Here is a 19878-nt window from a genome sequence, read left to right as displayed (position 1 = left end):
GAAGACAGGAATGATTTTAATAAGGGTCTCAACATGTGCGGAGGGATGAAAAGTAAGCACTGAGCGTGTCAGTAATAAAAGATGAAACCAGAGGAAGAGTCGCTGAGGGGGCGAGTGAACGACGCGTAGAATAAAGGAATTAAACTGACGAGTGCTGAATGGAAGTGGAACCTATTTACTTTGGTTCTTGAAAACTTGGGTGGCGGTGCCCGACACAGGCTGTCCAGGCGCCGGGGAATTTAGCGTAGGTGATGTGGAAGAGAGCAGTGAGCTGAGTTACCCTCCGCATATGAATAATCCAGCAGCCTCACAGGATCCCGGCTCTCTTAAACAGACCACCGTCTGAGGAACGAGCCGGAGGGGACAGCTGGAGGCTGGAGTTTGTACTTCTTTTTCTTTTTTGATTGACCTCATCGCACACGGAGAGCATAAGACAGAGATATCGAGTGAGTCGGTCTGTGTGTGTGTGTGTGTGTGTGTGTGTGTGTGTGTGTGTGTGTGTGTGTGTGTGTGTGTGTGTGTGTGTGTGTGTGTGTGTGTGTGTGTGTGTGTGTGTGTGTGTGTGTGTGTGTGTGTGTGTGTGTGTGTGTGTGTGTGTGTGTGTGTGTGTGTGTGTGTGTGTGTGTGTGTGTGTGTGTGTGTGTGTGTGTGTGTGTGTGTGTGTGTGTGTGTGTGTGTGTGTGTGTGTGCACACAGGTGTTTCTTCATCTCGCTGTGAGGTGCGTTCCCTCAAGTTTCTTTTCAGGTTTGCATCTTCTTGCTATATGTCTGAAGGTGCTGACCGCTTAAATATTCCTGAACTGAGACCTTGAAGAGACGGGCACATTCCAGACTCTTTTTAAGTAGTCCATCGCTGCAGCCGTACGTCCTCGTCTCCTCTCTTGGGGCCCCTGTTCTTGCAGACATTGATAGATTGACTGATCTGAGTCTATGGAAAATCAATGGGAGAACCCTTCGAGTGCTCCTCACATTGATTTCTCATGTACTGTAGTTACTGTACTAACAAGCAGCAGGATTTTCATTCCTTATTTTTGCCCTTTCGACGACAGGTTGAAACAAAGTCATGTAGGAACACAAAAACGCTATTAACATGAATGAGTTGGGGAAGCGGAAGAGGGAGATATTGTTTGATGTTGTTGTTTTTTTCACAACAAGTCAAGTGCAGATGCGTGTGCTATTCACTTCAGATCAGAATTGCTTTTAAATGATTCTGGCATGGCAATCAGGGCGACATGCCGCCTCCAGGCATAAACTACAGGCCAGCAGTGCTCAGGTAGTACTTGAACAGCACGACACCGTAGAATACTAAACACTGTAACATACTCGATATTTCATAAGATTTCCTGTCGCAATGAGTTTCTGTTTTTCTTTTCTTCTTTTTTAATTCACTCTCCAGCATTTTCTTTCTTCTCCTCATTTGCATACGGCTATGCTTCATTGCCTACGTTCTTTTGTCAGATCCATTGCCCGTGGTTTGCTTCCAGCTCTTCCTCAGTTCTGTTTTCTTTCGCCCTCTTCAGACGGCTGGAAAATTAACCCGGTATGATCTCAATCCTTTGCTTTCCGGTAATGTAGTTTTCTTACATCGTCAAGTGGAAGAGGCCCCATGTGGCAACGATTGCGTTTATCAATGCATGCAGTCGATCTCTCACCCTCGCTTCTTTTTTCCTCCTCCCTGTCTCTCTATTTCTTGCTCAACGTATGGTGACTGCAGCGTCACATGGAGAGATGCCTATATGTAGCGAGAGCAGATTAACAGCATGATTACTGATATTACACAAACCAAAACCGGAGGAACAAGCCCAACTGCTGTTCTGGAGCACTGCACATACGAATGGCTCCATGATTATTCAACGCTTCGCTGAAAAACAGTTAAAGTTGGAGGTTTACTAATTTGGTTAGCACATTTCTCTAACTGAGATGGGGATTCAGCCCGGTGGGATAAATAATAAATTTAAAAAGGCAGGAGAGATCTGAAATATTATAAAAGGTCTCCCTCCCATGCAAGGTCTTCTTTTGTATCCGTCTCCCTTTCTCAAATAACAGAATCTTTGGTGTGTATGTGTGTAGGTGTGTATGTGTGTAGGTGTGTAGGTGTGTGTGTGTGTGTGTGTGTGCTCGTGCTCGTGCTCGTGCTCGTATATGTAAATGACTTTGAACACCAGTGTGAGTTCAATACGCCGGCTGGTTGTATCAGTGCCACTTTGAGCAGGGTTTGGGTGAGTGATGATGTATTTTCATACTAGATGTGTGTGTAGTTTTTTTTGATAAGCCCGCTCTCCTTGCCCAGTCCCCATATCTGCTCTGAAAAATCACACCACAAAGATAAAGTACGTCAGCAATCCTCCTTCTTTTTCTACATTTTCTCTCTCTTTTTTCTTTTTTAACGTCTGCTGCAAATGAATGAGATTCATGTACTCAGGCCGTTTTATTTCACGGTTGAATCCAGCTCTAAGCCCATTGCATTAAGACATACGAGATGTGGTGTAGATCCACCATGTTTTATTCAGGCGTAGAATCACGGATGGTGATGCCATCATTGATTCAAATTACAAGGCAGCAGTCATTATCTGACAGTTTGAATTTAGTTTCATGATAATATGAGCCAAAGGGCAGGCCCCTACTCATGTAGGGGCTCTCTTAGTGCCCCGCGTGACGTGACGCATGTCTTTTGTAGCCATTTCCGATGTAGTTTTCGCACTTCTTCATTGTTCTTGACAGATTTCTTTCTTTCCCCACCCTTGCCGTCATTTCTCTCCTTTCTTTCTTATTACATCCATGTGTTCTACTCTGACACACCGTGATGTAAACTCTCTTTACCTTGTTCAAGGTCTTTGTGCTTTTTCAACAGCTGCTTTAATAACTTTAAAAAAAAGAAGAAAAAAAAAAATCTATTAAAGAAGATTTATTAAACGGCCCAAATCGGTTTCCACGCCTTTCGTGCTGCCTCTGTCTTGTTACTTCCCCACTACTGGAGGGACAGTCTTCATAGGCATTTTGTTAAATCTCTGCTATTCAGCCACATAATTAGCTAAAACAGTTTTGTGGCTCAGCTTCTCCCAGGACGTGGAGTCCCCTGAGCTGGCGAATGCAGACGAGGCGGGCAACATACAGAATTGGAGCTAAGATGCAAACAAATAATTACCCTTTATTTGAAAACACTCAATTAGCCTCTATTTCAGAGGGAAATAATGACTTTCTCCCACTAAGCAGAACCCCAGAGTTTCAGCTGTAATTAGTCCAAACGATGGAAGCCCAGTGGCTCAGTGGAGACGATAACAACACGACTGTTTTATGAACCCAACAGTAGAGACGTCGCACCAGACCAACCGACGCACAACGACATATTTGCTGCGTATATAAACAGAGAAAGTACCCATTCCTGTCGGGGTTTGCACTGATGTGTGTCGTGTAAACAGGCGACATAAAGGAAGAGGAGAGGCAGCGCGTGAAAGGAAGAGGAGAGGCTTTGTGGGCTGTGTGGCGATCAATGCGCCGCTGACATTTCTGTCTCCGAGTGCCTCTCTGCTGTGCGCAGGAGCAAAATAGCTTTGTGTGCATCGCTGTGTTAGTCTCTCACATTTATGTGCCCACCGTATCGTCTTCCATCAAGGTTGGTGAAGTCATATATCACAGGCTGTGAATCAAGGTGCTCACTGTTTAGAGTGAATTACTGTTATTGCTTCGTCTCCAACAAACCATTGATGCTAGCTTTCCCCTGAAAGATGGGTCTGATTGACGCTAGCTCCAATGAGGAGGGTTTGCCTCTGTGCACTTTTCCCAAACTTAAGGGAATAGACTTAATGTGGAAGTCGGTCACAGTCAATATCATTGTGGTGGACCTTTTAAGCTCCTATGCTGAAGGCTGAATATTTGTATTTGCTTCTATACCGAATGCATACATGCACACACTCATAAAGATACACATATATCATTGCATTAGTCATTAATCCGCACACATACTCTCTGCTGACTCTACACTACCACGTCTCTGAATATTGGGATTCTTTTAGGTTTCCCTGCAGAATCTCAGCGTCGCGATAAGAAAAATGAGATTTTATTATCATTGCCGATCACTTGAGACGAGCCCAGTGTGTCTGGCACGAAACAAATTACAGGCGCACTTCTCAACAAGAGCGGTGCATAACTTTGCCCTCACGATTTTGATGAGAATACACATTTCATGTCAGTTAGTGACATTGGAGAGGTGCCTTAACACTGTGTATGCACATGTGGAATAACATTAGGTTACAGCCCAGTGAAAGCTTGCTACATTTCTGTTTTTGGCACCACTGATCTGAGGCCAATCCCCTGTGGCCAATATTGACTTAACAACTGTGGCGGTAGGTGGCCAGAGACCAAGGCAGCCACCGTAGACGAGTCCAGAACAGCACACAGCCGAATAGGAGCTGTAGGAGACACACCATGACATTACTTTCAGTCACTTTGGAGTCTGACAACCACACTGACCGATAACGTCAGCAGATGGCTTGAATTCCCCGGTGGAGTGCAGAAAAACGTAGAGTGACCTTTTAACTGTCATTGCCCAATGGAGAGCGGTAGGTAGAGAAGATCTGATAGGGAAAGGATTACTAAAGAAATACAAATACAAATGTAAACACTGAGTTGGCTGAAGAAAAGGTAAACAAAGTACACCTGGTTTATTCATAATATTAGAATAATATAAGTTTCTGAGATCAATACAGTGGCTCTATTATAGAACTGGACGTCAACAGATAATCAGTGGATTTAGAATCTAAGATGAAAAACCTTAATATGGTTAAATGTGAAGTTCACTTATGGACCTCTTTTGAAAACGGGTCTTCAAAGGATGAAAAAGGGAAATTTATTATGCTCCATATATTATATCTTAAAACACATTACATAGACTACTTTCATTGGATTTACAAGAGCATTTTATTGTAGCCTGTCCTTTCGCTATCAATAGTTTTCACTATCATACACTTCACTGAAATACTCTTGGATATGGTGAAAAGGGGAATAAACCTCAATACAATTGTGATCCTGTTATTAAAAAGCATGCCCCTATTCTCTTACGATCTGTTATTATCAGCTATTCTGTTCTCAGCTACTCGGTCTCCTCTGTAAATTACACATTATTCCGCGTGGATACATATTTACAGTACATAACTACATCCTGAACCCTATGCATGTGGGATAATCAAATATTAATTCATTTAGATTTAGTTAATTGCACTTTTATTGTGAAAGGATTATTTTGTGCTGACTGCCCAACTATCTTCAACCAAATAAGTGTCATTTCCCTTTTAGACCTGAAAAAATGTGTCAATTAATTTACATATTTGTAAACTGATTATCTTTTGGACTGTTGGTCAATCAAAATACTAAACGACTGACCAATTAATTGAAAAATGTGTAAAATAAATCAATAATGAAAATAATCTTTGACTGCAGCCCTACTTCCCTTTTCTAGATTATTTGTAGTCCTATACAGTGTACACTACTTCCTTCCCTCTAGGCCAAAGGAAGGTAAAGACGAGACGGAGATGGGTGCGAAACAACTAAAGATATGAGATATGAGTGTAAAGGTCAGTATTCCTCTAAGGCCGACTCGGAGCGTAGTGGCAGGGTGACTAATGGCCCACAGTGCTCTCAGTTATTATCACTGGCACACACACTCGCCTCATATGATACCTTCTGGTTCAGAGGCATGACTCAGCCACACTCATGGGCAGCTACACTAATATTTCTATCTCCTTCTTAATTTCCCAAGACCCAAAGACTCGAGGTCTAAATGAGGACATCAGCACTCTAGGAAATAGGTTTGTTCCACAGAAATGCCACCGCGGTGCAGCACAAATTAAATTCCTGCCGCAATCAATGAGAAAGTGGGTCTCATTAATTTTTTGGGTCACATCCCTCATCACACCTCAATCATGCATCATTACAAGGCTATTTCCTTTTTTGCATGACTTTGATGTTATTTTCGAGACAGGGTGTTTGTATGTTCAGTCGCTGATTTACTGAATTTACATTACATGTCAATTAGCTGACGCTTTTATCCAAAGCAACTTACAATAAGTGCATTCAACCATGAGAGTACAAACTCAAAACAACAAGAACATCAAGATCGACAATTTCCTCAAGAAAGCCAACCTACAAAGTGCTATAACTGAGTGCCATTTAAGTGCTACTAAAGTGCTACTTTTTTTTTAAATTCAAGGAATAGTCGGTAGAGATGTAGAGAAGAAGACTTGAGATGTCACAAAGTCAACATCCACAGAGGATCTTTTTCAACAGTGTCTCCAAGGAGAGTATTAGTATTACTGTTTTAGTGATTTAAATGTCATCTTTCTATGGGGTGTTGGCTTTATTACTTAAACCATATCAATGTATATTGCCTATTTGCCATATTTGTTATCTGCTTGATATCTGGTGGTGTGTGTGTGTATATATATTTTTTATGTTGAGACTTTCCCCTGCTCTTGCCACATTTTTAATAATTTAAGGATTGTTCTACAGAGCTGTCGCTTCACAAAAGCAGCCTTATTCATCTTGCCCACATGTAATTGTGTGCAACCTGAACTCCAAGGGAAAAGAGGTCCTTTTTGCACAATGCTGACTAATTTAAGACTGATTGTCACTGGGTTTATTATCACAGCAAGTGATTTAAAACCCAGTTTAATTACAAATATTTGACAAATTAAGTCAAATTGGCCGACGCCGGGCTGGCGGCTTCATATCAGTGCTGCCAGACTGGGCCTCTGAGCTCCAGCTTCCAGTCTGGTCGGCTCGCAGACAGCCAGCCTGCGGCATCAGCCTGCAGCCCCTGGAGAGCCTTCCATCCTGCTGCGTCTGCTCTTCTCCCTCCTCACACACATCCATCCTGCCTGGTCGGCCTGTCAAACCCTGCGTCTCCCTACCCCCCTTGCCTCCCTCCGTCATCCTCTCCTCCTCCGCTCCACTGGGCTTGTGAAGGTGAGCCAGTCCCCAGCGGCACTACTGTACAGATTGCAATACTTCCTCTTCAAATGCAGGCTTCTCTCTTGTGAATACCTGTGTAAAGAGTATCAGGGCGGCGACTCCTCGTCTTCTTCCTCCGACTTTTGTTTGGTTATTTTAGGACTTTTGCAGCACACTTGTCTCAAGATGTCTGTATTATTTAGTCTCTATCTTGGTCTCAGGTCAGCTGTCCTTGACCATGATGACCAGGGGTGGGCACATGCTGCTCCGTGCGTCAGTTCAGAGCAGGGCAGACAAAAAGAAAGCCCTCCCTGAGGTTTTTGGCCAGCTGTCACCCAATTGCGTGTCCTTAAAAGTTATTTCATGAGCTGGCTGTGTAATGGAGCAATGACAGCAGCACGTGGAACGCTTCAGTCTAGCGCTGAATTGACATCACCGCTAATGGATGCGTCCAATCCCTTTTGATAGATGGTTTCCATCTGCAGGTGTGTGCGTGTGCGTGTGCGTGTGTGGCATCTCCAGAGGGCATATGGTATGTGGCGTTTACTGCACTCCAGTGGCCAAGACTCACACAATACAGAATGTTACGTTTACCAGCCAGGGCAGTACTTGATACTCGCTTAGCTTTGAATGGGGGCAGAGAATGCCAGACTCCAATGTCCAAATGGATGTGTCTTCTTTCAGCTCTCTCTGAAATTAACACCGTCTGCACATTTACTACTGTGCTCATGAATGCTTTGGTGAGTACAGAGTGTTATCTGGCCATCCAGTTGCTGCAGGTGAAATCATTGCCTCTCCCTTTTATGTCTGTGCAGGTTTTTGGAGATTATTATCACTTCAGGCATCATGCGGTGGAGACGAGGGCATTGTCTGGCCACAGGGGGATGCACATCAGACTGCAAAAAGAACCACAGGTAAGACTGTTGTCAGCTCTCGCACAGCACATTGCGGCACTGTATGTTGCTAACAAAAGGCCAACAGACTATTGGATTACACACAGAGTGTGTATATCACAAGAGAAATGAATGCCAGCGTCAATGACAGCTTGTCAAACTCTGTATTCTTTTCTGTCCATGCCAGTCCTTCCATCTGTCCCCATGACCCAAGCTGAGGTACCACCTAGCTGTAAATATGCAAAAATACAGCCAGCCAAACAACAGCTGGGAGTGTCCATGTGTTTGCTTTTCTTGCTTTTTCTCTAGTCTGGTAAAATCTGTATTTGCATTTAAATGCTGACTAGAGCGGAACATTGGCATTCATCATTGTAAAGTAAGAGCCAAAAACAAAAACAGGAACATTTTCCATCCCTGATTGTCATCTTCATTTGTTCATCTGCTCTTGAATTTGCACATGGCCCAACCACTAATTTATAATTTGCATACTATAACTCTGCAGAATCTCAGCTTCTGTACATACATAGATGTAGTTGAGTCAGCATGAAAATGCCAACATTGTGGAAGCATTTTCTTTCTTACTAGGGATTAAGAGATGAGCCGTCTTTCCTTGCCAGACCTGGATAACCGTGCTCTGTTTGCACTGTTCCCACCCAGGAGGTGTCTGGCAGTATCCGCTGACATTCTGCAAATCTTATTGATTTTATTTCTTAAATCAAAGACAATTCAACTCAAATTTGAGATCATTTTCTTTTTCAGATTTTGTTCTCATAGACAGTGTTGAAAATGACAGTAGCAGCCAGAAGAGAGTGGAGGAGGGAAGAAAGCACTTAGTCTGCCCTGTGTAAATCATGAATAACAAGAGCCATGTTTTGGGGTTCTTTACATAAATACGTTCATGCAATGGCTTTGAATAATTGTGATGGTTAATTTTGGTTAAAGCAGACTCTTTATTACAACTAAACACACACACACACAATCCAGCAGAATTCAGATCAAAGCAAATCCACCTGAGCCGCCTCACACGACAAGGGAAAGCATTCCCCTGCACATAAAAGTGGTAATTAGATGTGAAAGTTATAGATTATTACATTGCTGCCTTGTGAAGGCAACAGGAGATATGGTAATACCGGGCCAATATTAAACATTTTATTTTACTCGCTATTAGAAGCTCTCATTATTTTGGTTTTGTGATCTAATTAACACAGAAGAGATTTTGAAGGAAACCAAGGAAGTTCACCTTTTCAGATTAACTTTATTCTTCTCCAGTTTTTGCGCCGGGGGCAATAACTGAGGTTAATATGGTGCATTCTTAAGTTTCAGAATGTCATAACCTTTTGCAAGCTGTGCTCGAGGGCTTCGCTGCTTTTATCCTCACCTGAGCTGTTCAGGGAGCAAAATACCACAGATGTCCCAGGAACAAAAAATAGTGATCCAAGCCCAACTGCGAATGGTATTATTAATTTTCTATAAAGTCTTCTGTTGACAGTGAGAACTGTGAAAGAGATGTTGTTGATGTTTTACAAATGGAATGTCTTTGAGGGCCGCAAACAAAATGCTCTTCACCTCCGGTATGTGTGAGTTCTCAGTGGCAAAACAAATATATTTGCAAGGCAAGATACAGTATCTCTTGGTAGTCTGACTCCCCGGATACAGACTGTGGGTATAAGCTTGCTTGTGTATTTCACGCAGCATTCTTTTAGCTCTCCCATCCTGGGCTATCTATCTTGCACGGGCACCGCCCAAGAGGATTGTGATTGGTTCAAGGAAATACCAACAAGCTAACATTAGCGGATTGATAATGTGTCGAGTCTGACCTTTCTTTAGCGCTGTCCCAGTGCTGTGTAGGTCTGGCTAGACTTTACTAAGGTAAAAGGGAAAACAATTCTTTGTGATTTGTTTGAAATTACCCTTTAAATCTGACATTCATAATGTAGATATTGAGTTTGGTCAGTTAAACCCTTACCAAAAATCTAACTTTCAAAGAAAGGTGGATTAGCTGATAACCCAGGCATCAACAGTAAAAAAAATAAATACAACAAATCCAGGTATGTATGTATGTGTGCATGCTCGTGACATAAACGCCCTCTCTCAGTGCTGCTGCCACCTGACTTAGCAACACGCTGTTGTCATGTTTACATTAGAAACACTGTTGGCAGTTGTGTAAATTGCCTCTATTTAAAAGCATCTTAGGAGGTACCTGACTGGTACCCCTAAAAAGGGGGCCATTACGAAGTGACAACATTGGGCCATCTGTAGCAAGGTATGTCTGCCAAGTCGATCCCAAGAATGACTCCGCTGCTTTTCCTGAGAGCAAGTCAACTGAGAAGAGGACTGATGTGGTGTGACAAGCGCTGGAGCCCCGAGACACCATTAGTGTGATATGGTGACATTCAGTGAGGCCAGTGGTGTTAGAGGTCAGGCGATGTGGACGATAACAAGGCTCTGTGAGCAAATGGTTCAGAGTTGGCTGCCTCGGAGCTGGGAGAGAACTATGGTTTGAGGATTTGTTTTGAGATTTCCAAAATCTGCCACAAATGAGAGCTAGAATGAGCATTGACAGAGGCGAGGATCCTGTCATTGTTATCTCGGATTTAATGATGTATCATAATGGATTTTAGTGTTGCATGCATTGGTCAGGATGAAATGCAGAATGAACTGTTGGCCAAACCGCAGTACTAATTGGTGTCCTCTTTAATAAGTGGCCCGCAAGGAGCATATTGAATCTGGATGAGGCACAGGGAGATTTACTGTGTGGCTAGATTGCCTTTTATATTGTCTGTGTCATTTGGCAACTCTGAAGGAGAGCCAAAGCATCTTGAATTTAAGACTGGAGCCTGAACAGCAGAGCCAGGGAGATAGAGGTGTTTTTGAAGAGAGATTCCATCTCACAGGTTCATCTCTGTCAGCGGTTCAAGTTAACGCCGTGCTTTAACCCGCAGCTATTAAGGGCTCCAGGTTTCTGGCTAAGGATCAACAGTTTGCCCCGAGGTTACCTACCACCCACACAACCAGAAACAGACCGAACCTCAGGCAAAGCACGACCACTGCCAAAAAGCACTCCAGCGCCAGTGGAGCGCTGGTATTTTGTATTTATTTAGGACTGTTGTTTATTGTGTGTGCGTGTGTGCGTCTGCGTGTGTCCATCAGATCTCTGGAAAAGGGGAAAGAAACCTGGTTCAAAGCAAACACATTTAAACGCAGTGAAAACATAATGGTAGGATTTAGATTAGTCAATGCTGAGCTTTGAGCTTGTTACAGTGTTTCCTCGCTGTAGTCCGGCTGCTGTCTCTCACATTTCCTCCATTGTCTCTTTTCCTCGGCTCCGTGGTGCTAACATGCCACTTATCACCACCCCCTTTGAATAATCACAGTGGCAAAATTACATTGGCAGCTGCATAAGCTTTTACCATTATGCTTGCAAGGGTTGTTTGTCATCGCCTCTCCGCCTGTACCTTTTCTATGGAGGGAGAAATCGATTTGTTTTGGGGTGGCTGCCGGTAGTTTTGTGTGTGTGTGTGTGTGTGTGTGTGTGTGTGTGTGTGCGCGCGTTTGTGTGTGTGGTAAAAGTGCACTGTATGCACACTTTGCTGAGGCCTTACTGGTAAAGGATAAGGCTGGCAATATATTTGTGTTATTGTCAACAAATCCTACGAAAAGACCAAAACCAACAATGCATTTTTTCATCTCTCAATACCCAGCTTGTCTATGGAGCTCAGCCACAAGCACACTGGTTTCTACCAAAGACGGAAATGTCTCAGTATAAGTCACGAGAGAGACATGGAGGAAAAATAAACTTGGGGGACTATTTTCAGCAGCGGATTTGCAGCACTAGCAAGCGTTGGAGGCAGCAAGTTAAACTGAAGACTGAAAGAGTGTCTTATTCCTCTCTGATTGTTATTTTTGAATTATTTTTTACAGGACCTTAAAGATATGATTATCTAGTAAACAAAAAACTGATTATAGGAAAGTCTAAACAAGTGCACATTGGTTTTCCAGGGGAAACATTGAATTACGGTACCAGAAATGTCAACTCGAACCCGTGTCCATCAAAATGTGTCGTTCACCGGTGGGTTTTTCATCGTCTTTGGACAATAATGGAGATGTATGGCCCAGAGGAATAAGCGATGCATCATCAGACTTTGGTTATACTATCTGTTGGATCAATTCATTATTCATGTTGGTCTTTTCATGGGATTTATTGGTAAAAACTGAATAGCACCAGACTTATCCTTTAGCATATCATCCTTCTCCATAAACCGTGGAAGCAGATTTACAGATCAAAGCTCAGGCTGCCAGTCACTCTGCAACAATACGAGCATGCCTTCTCCTTAGTCATCCGTCAGGAAAGCCCACAGGACACCGTGCGAGAGATGGAACAAGTAGTTTATTGCTCAAGCGGATCACAGACACGAGACCACGCCAAGACCTCTTTCTTGCCTCATGATTGCTTCACTATGGTTATGTCGGGCTCCCTTTTGTCCTTGTCCCAGACCTCAAGGGTGGTACTTGTACTTCTAATTAGTTACCATCACCGGCTTGGTTTTCTTTTATATTAGACCTTGTTTTTTCTCATTAAGAGCGGATTTTTGCACATATCGAAACTATTCCACAGTTTGCCATAATCAAAGAGATCCATTTAAATTATTTCTATGGCTGTCAGCTTTCATAAGGCATTGTTATACAAGTAAGCCGTGAGTTGAATATAGATGAAACACTATATATTCCAAAGTAGATGACTGTATCCAGCTCATCATGTTGCTCTGATAATAATGTGGTGTGCAGTGGCCAGCAGTGCAACATAGTCCGTCGTGTGCAGTTCTAAATGTATTGAAATGAGATAAATGTTAATTATTTAGTCACATGAAACAAGGTCAATGCATTCATGCACTGAACATTCACACAACGGGCTTCATACTGTAAGAGCATGTAATCATGAAACAAGCACTCACTTCTAGAAACAACTGACAGCAGCAAGAGAAAGTGGAGAAAAAAACCATTTGAAAATAACTTAAATACTTGAATAACAAAGTGGACTTTCAGAATCTGCTGGGCATTGTAGAGGCCATTTACAAGTTCAGATGTGTGTCGCTTCAGTGCTCTTGACAAAAAAGTGGAATCAGTTTGAGCTTTGTCACCTTCAACAAAAATTCAGCAACGGATGCATTCATCACTGACAATAATAACAGCATTTGCTTAAAGTGCTTCAGAGGATAAGTGTCTATCCTATAGTTGCACACTCCATCTTTGCAAATGCCCCACTGCAGCAGTCCACTTCAGCTTTCCAATATTATTTGAATGTTTTCCTCCTTTTTAATTGGCTTTTATTTAATTGTAACAAAGTGTAATGTTTGTGAAAGCAATACCACAGGTCCTTCACGAGACATCCACTTCTCTCTGTGGTTCTCGAATCAGTTCACGTCTCATTCTTTGGCTCACACACGGCTAATTTATTGATGTAAAAAACGTATTATTGCAAGACAAGTTTCTTTTGGAAATGAGAGTATTTTGGCCCGCTGTTTTCCAGAAGGCTGGCTTTATTAGCGTTACAAATTCTCAGCTTTTGTCGGATTTTTGTCTCGCAGCTTGGATATGAAATGCGCAGTTATCGATACACATAGTTAAATGTGCCAAATCTATATTTGGCTGTCTGGAAAAATATGAACAAATATGAAAGTCTATGGATGCCTTTGATCATTCATACCACTGTCAATCATGCTTACAGAGTAAAATACCTCTCAAAATATATAGATGCAAGCATGGCAGAGGAACAGAAAAATACTGAGTGGACCAGTCATTTTAACTGGCATGGGGACATTAAATTATTTGCTATTGTGTGGCTTTTGGCAAGAACTGTGTTTTTCTCTTTTTTATATATATATATATATAACCAAAATGATATGACTAGCATTTATACTGTCACCCACCCCTATCAGTCATGTGCATTTCCCTGCAGCCTCCAGGACTTCAAAGGGCCCTTTCTGGCACACTGTACAGCAGCCACTTCCCCTCAGCATCTTGGGAATAAAATAAATTAGATTTGCTTCTGCCTCTCTTTCTAGTTATTGCTTTTGGAACACAGCTGGGTATTTTTTCCACGTCTACAGTCTGTGGGACAATTTCGGAAATTAGAACATTAGTAATTACACAATAGCATGTGAAGATAACTGTTTACGATGAATTGTGTGTGTGTGTGTGTGTGTCACAGGTCCTGTGGGCGGAGCAGCAAGTGGTGAAAAAGAGGAAGAAGAGGGATATCTACGAAGACCCAACAGACCCAGATTTCCCCAAGCAGTGGTACCTGGTGTGTGATGGTCTCTTATCTTTATAGACTTAATTAGTCTGACATTATCGCTAAGATGACGTTGAAAATGTCAAACATTCACTAGATATTATTCCTAAAAGGCCATACGTAGTGTAATTTGCAATAACATTTCAAGCTGCTTCCGTGTAACATTACCAGTAGCAAACAAATTAGTAAGTGCAGTCCGTAGAATATTTAACCACTTTTCTTTTTTTGTATTCCATTCAGATTGCCTTTTTAAGATTTTGAAGGCCAGGAGAAGGTCCTCCTCTGCATTCAGATTTGTTCAGAGCAGTGGGTTTTTTTCACATTTGCGTTTCTGCTCTGCAATTATTTCTAATTAAACCTTGATGGCATTCGTATTCAGCCTCATACAGCATTCAATAGATTAATCTCTGCAGACGCGTTATCTGATTTAAGACGTATTCATTATTGCAGCGGCACAAGTTATTAATTGCCTCATGGTCAGTCAGATATGCATACATTGAATTGTCTTTTGGACTAAACATTTGGCTTTAGTTACCACAGCTTCATCACCAACACAGTCAAAGAAGGCACAATACAATGCATCCGAGGATGCCCGGTTGAATGGAAAATGAAATGTCAGGACAGATTGAATACTAAACTCTATTCATCTGTGAAACATTGATAACAAATGGCCCCGGCTCTGTCTGTTTGGTTAATCACAGCTTTTCTCTGATATCCTTAAATGCGCCCTTATCTCCCCTTTTTCCTTTTTTATATCCACAAAACCTCTGTCACTGCCAGAGATTGATGACAACATTAACTACCCCAGACATATATCACCAGTGAATAGAAGTTGTGAAACCAATTCTGCCATTCAGCATTAGACCGCTTATCTTCTGAGAACTTAAACCTTTTTTTCTCCTACACAGCTCTAACCAAGCAAGGGTTTAGTTGAAGGCATATGCAGACCATGCTGATGTTTCATTTGGTAGTAAAACCAATGTATTGTCTTTAGGGGCTTTTATCTTTGCTTATTCTTATACACGGGCCCCACCAGTTTTTTGCAAACATTAACTTAAAATGTGTATTGAATGGCATCTGTGCCAGTTCAAAGCCTCCAACCAGGAATTCAAGCTACTTACCTAAGCATCAGTCATACCGTGTGGAGAAAGATCAGCAGGAAACAAGGGAAGAGGGCAGAGGAGGTTGTCTGTGATGTCTTTTCCATTTCTATCCATGTTTATCTTGAACCATCTCTTTTACCCCGAGCGCTCACTTCTCTTCTCTTCTTTTTTCTGTTAGTCATCCAGAACATGCTTTGTCTATCTTCTGAAAGCTCACAGATTGCTATTCCTTTTGTGAGAGAGGCAAATGCTCTATTCGAGAATTTCTCAACCTGCAGTTGGTTTGTCTGTCGTCCTTTCTGACAGCGTAACGACAGTAGAAAGCTCCCACTGGCCAGGTCCGCCCAAAGTGGCAGCCCATGTTGGGGTGATGCATTAAAATTGAATTTTAAGTGTCCATGAATCCCCCCTGATCTTCCCTTTTATGTTTGTATTGAGCATGTCTGATTTTAACATAACCCTCCACAGCAGGTAAAAGGCCTTTGCAGATGATGTAAGCTGTTCTCATACCAACGGGCCTTTTCTGTTGGTCTGTCTGGGAAGTGTCAGTCACAGCAGATTGACAGCTAAACAAAAGCTGTGTGTCTTTTTCAGTCCACCCCAACACATCAAGACCTGAATACTAAAGTAGCCTGGGCTCAAGGCTACACAGGAAAAGGTGTAGTGGTGACAATCCTGGACGATGGTATTGAGAAAGACCACCCTGACCTCGTCAGCAATTATGTGAGTCCAAAAAGTACAACAGCATTAATGGAAAAAAAGTCAAATGAGGGCTGCAAGTTATATTGCCATGATTGGTGTCCTAACCATTTTCACATCTGGCTCAGGACCCTGAGGCCAGCTATGATGTTAATGACGGAGATGCTGACCCCCAACCGAGATACACGCAGCGAAATGAGAACAGGTAAGTTGGCGAAAACAGAAATCTGGCAACACCACGAGAAAGTGATCAGAATTGCTACAAAGTTGGCTTTCAATCTTGAAGGGAATTTGGCAAACGGGGGCAGACGTGATTAATTTAATTGTGAGAGTGGACAAGCACATTCATGAACTGAGCAATCATTTGGACTGGGATATCCAATTTGTTCTGACCAAACAGCCCCTGTCTAACCCTTGTTGTTTTGACTAGTCTATACGGCCAGTGCTTTTTTTTACATTTAGAAACCAATTATATAAAGTTTGAAAGCACCAGTGCAGTTATTCTGCAAAGTCTTGAAAGATTGTTCCCTTTTCTTCTTTCTTGCTTCAATACATAAGCCAAGCTGCTGGGGCTGAATTTCAAGCTCCAGCTCGCACTTCCCCACAGCCACTTATTTGTTGCTAATACAATACTTGTTTATTTGCCCTCAGTGATTCATGCTCTTCCCTTCCAGTCTTTGGTCACATTAAAACAAGTTTGCCTCAATTTATTGATGGAACACCAAAGCTCCAGCAAGGCCGCATCCTCCTCCCTTCTCCCCTGTTTCTTCAAACACGATGGTCTTCTGCCTTTGTCCAATCCCCCTGGAGCAGATGAGAAGCTACATCCCGCCTCTGAAAAGCACAGCAGGATTTTGCTCAAACCTCTCTTTTCTGGGACGGCTTCCACCAAGTCTTTTCTTAGTTGTTTGCTTTATTGTGGGTTTCAAAGCGCAGCATCCATTTGCAGTTGGCCAGGGGGAGAAGCAATATCAGCATCACAAGGTTTTGTGTGATTATAGAAACTATTGTTGGAGAATAGAATCTAGACAGATCTTTGACATTGTTTCTCTCTCTCTCTCTCTCTCTCTCTCTCTCTCTCTTTGTTTTTCTGTCCTCATTCCTCATCATGATCTATTCATCTGCAGTATTTATTAATCTTAAAAGAGGCTAGTATCAGCAGTTTTCTTTTAGCAGAGGCCTTGTTTCTTGTCCTTGCCGACAGCTTGAGCAGCCATGCAGAGCGACCCTCGCCCTCTCTGTCAGGGTAAAGTAGATCCCACTCTGTCCTGCTGATGGAACAAAGCACTACTGGAGGGGATTACTCCCTGCCTCTGGTTCCCCATGCTATGACTTCAGAAAGACACAGACACACACATATAATAAAAACACAGAAACACACACTCTGCTACCCGTCGGTGCAATTGCCAGAACAATTATCTCAGACTGGATCAATTTATGGGCATGGAATGAAAAGCAAGGGTGTGTTTCCGTCTACAGCTTGGAGTGTTTGATGTGACCTGTAAACGCATTATATCCAATGAGTTATGTAAATCACAAGAGAGAAATACAGCTGAGTAATGCTGCCAACCGCCTCACAATGAGATTATATGAATGTATTCATAGGACAACAAAAAGCAAAGGGAGTCAGAGGCGGCCATGGTCCATTGCCATGAAGGTCAGTTAATGTGTACTGATGACAAGCAAGGCTTCTTTTTGAATTCTCATATCTGAGTTCATCCTTAGAGGTGCTCTGTAGTCTTGGTATTGTTGAAGGGGGTGCAGGCTAAGTTGAAGGCTGGTGGAAGTCTGGCCAAGCAGGTAATCCATTTGTGCTTCATCATGTCAATTGTTTTATTTATTCTTCACTTTATTCTGTCAGTATGATGTGGATGGAGAGGGTGGTGCTAGAGCAGAGGCTTGCATAATTGATTTCACCTCCCGTCTCCTAAACCTTAAAGCAGAACACTATATATTTCTATAACCCCCAAAGAGTGACAAGAGGGCTGTGCAGTATCGTCATTGTCATTATAAGGATTTAAATAGTGATGATAATACAATATACAATTAAAAGTGTGATGACAATTTTTTTTCATTTTCATGATTATATGAGATTATCACCCAGTTCAGGGTGATATGGTTTATTGTATGTCTTCAGAAACTATTCATGCTGTATCCAATAGTGTATTTAAATAAATACAGTACACTCTTGTCACTAGTCTAAACAATAGAATCCATAATCCTTATATTCAATAATCTGTATATTTTGCAATACATTTTATTATTTTCCAGATCTTTATAAATCAGTCATATAAAACCTTATGTTTTGAGTCATCCTGACTCCTCTGGGTTCCTGACTGAGGAAGATGACGTGAAAGACAATAAAGATCTGCTACATCACATTATTACACATCTAAAATGGCACACTGCTGTGCGGATTGTCAGTTGACTTTTTCATTTGGATGAGCGCTTTGTGGTGGTGATTGGAATTTTTGTTTGAGGTTGTTTTATGTCTCCATCCATCTAACTTCCCCTTGCCTCTGCAATCTTGTTGCTATTATATTAGCTCCTCTTGAGAACTTTTCACAGCGGTCCATTAATTGAGATGCACCATGAGATTGTGCAGTGACGGCCTTTATTGGAAAATGATTGACATGCTACAGCCCTGTCTGCCCTTCAGTCTAACCAACCCTCAGCACCCAAACACTAAAGGGACTTAAACCCAAGGCTGTGAAGACGAAGGAAGAGGTGTGTTGGCTGATCAGCTTGATTGCATTGTGAAAGAGCAAAAGAGGTTTTTGAACGCGTCTCTCTGTCCATAAAATTGCGCTTTCCTTTGTGGACATTTGTTTCTCTTAACAAAGTTCTGCTTCGTCAGCAGAAATTCACTGAAAAGGAAAAATGGTAAATGCACCTCCAGCAGCTGCTGCAGAACACATTGTTTGCATTATTTCATCTCATTAAATTCTTGATTTTTTTTATGACATTAGTCAAGGTCGGGCAGGCATCCCCAGCAATAGAACATTTGGTGAAGCCCTGCAATCATTAGGAGGTAAAGTCACTCATATGAGTTCATATGTTTAAGGAGTAACACATATATAAGCAAGGAATCAATCTTATGACCTATCTCTGAAATGGGAAACTTCTCTGGAGTGTTTCCCATTAATAAAACATACAAATTATTCATAAAACTACTTAATAACAATAATTCTTAAATATCATCATCCTTCATAAATGATATCTCGCCATTTAGACTTTGATTCAAGAGGATATCTCTTACTTATCCTACCATATTGCTTAAATTAAACTGTGACAGCAACAGACTCTAGAGGTTAAATGTTTATGTGCTTCACTGTAAACACAACATTTTTTTAAATGTGTCACTGTACAGTATTTTGTGTACTTAGTTGGCAGAAAATAAGCCTCAACCCACTTGGAATTCAAGCTGCAATGACCAGAAAATGTCAACGGGGGGTTTAATACGACATTGGGGCATTTTGTTCTTGGCCAAACACTGGCAGACACGTAGCATCTGACACCTGACACGTTCCCTATTTATGTATTCGAATTCAACGGAAAATGCCAAAACCCGTACACACGCTGCATGCATATCTTGGTCTGTATGGAGATAATAAACCTGAGTTGTCAAGTACAGATCAAATCAGGCTGAAGAACAGCACAAATCAAAGAAGACAGCTTCCTCCTGCATCGTCTGCTTTAGCGCCTCTGTTGCAGTGTTTGACACAGCGGGTCGCGCTGCGCTGGCTTTGCTGCCGACACATTCGGCAGAATTGAGTTTTCTCAGGCATCCATATTTAAGCTCTTATGTCGAGCATGCTTTTTGACATAAGAGATATATAGTTTGTCCTTGGTGGTTTTAGGAGTGGAAGACATGTTTAAATAGAACAACCTTACACTCCTTACAGTACTTGTTTTCCTCAAGCCGCTATTGTATGTAGAGGATGCA

The 19878-nt window shown here is 42.0% G+C and overlaps 1 protein-coding gene across 4 annotated transcripts in view; it reads left to right on the top strand.

The window, feature by feature from the left end:
* furinb (furin (paired basic amino acid cleaving enzyme) b) overlaps nucleotides 1-19878 on the top strand; it is a 61431-nt gene that overhangs the window by 18272 nt on the left and 23281 nt on the right. For all 4 annotated transcript variants that reach the window (XM_034534570.1, XM_034534569.1, XM_034534568.1 and 1 more), the window contains exons 3-6: nucleotides 7761-7859; nucleotides 14047-14142; nucleotides 15828-15956; nucleotides 16061-16137. In XM_034534570.1, the coding sequence (XP_034390461.1) occupies nucleotides 7761-7859; nucleotides 14047-14142; nucleotides 15828-15956; nucleotides 16061-16137 (401 nt within the window). The remainder of the gene's footprint in view (nucleotides 1-7760; nucleotides 7860-14046; nucleotides 14143-15827; nucleotides 15957-16060; nucleotides 16138-19878) is intronic.

The sequence above is a fragment of the Cyclopterus lumpus genome, chromosome 6 (assembly GCF_009769545.1).
Source record: "Cyclopterus lumpus isolate fCycLum1 chromosome 6, fCycLum1.pri, whole genome shotgun sequence".
Taxonomy (NCBI): Eukaryota; Metazoa; Chordata; class Actinopteri; order Perciformes; family Cyclopteridae; genus Cyclopterus; species Cyclopterus lumpus.
This window is presented reverse-complemented; position numbering and strand designations above follow the sequence as displayed.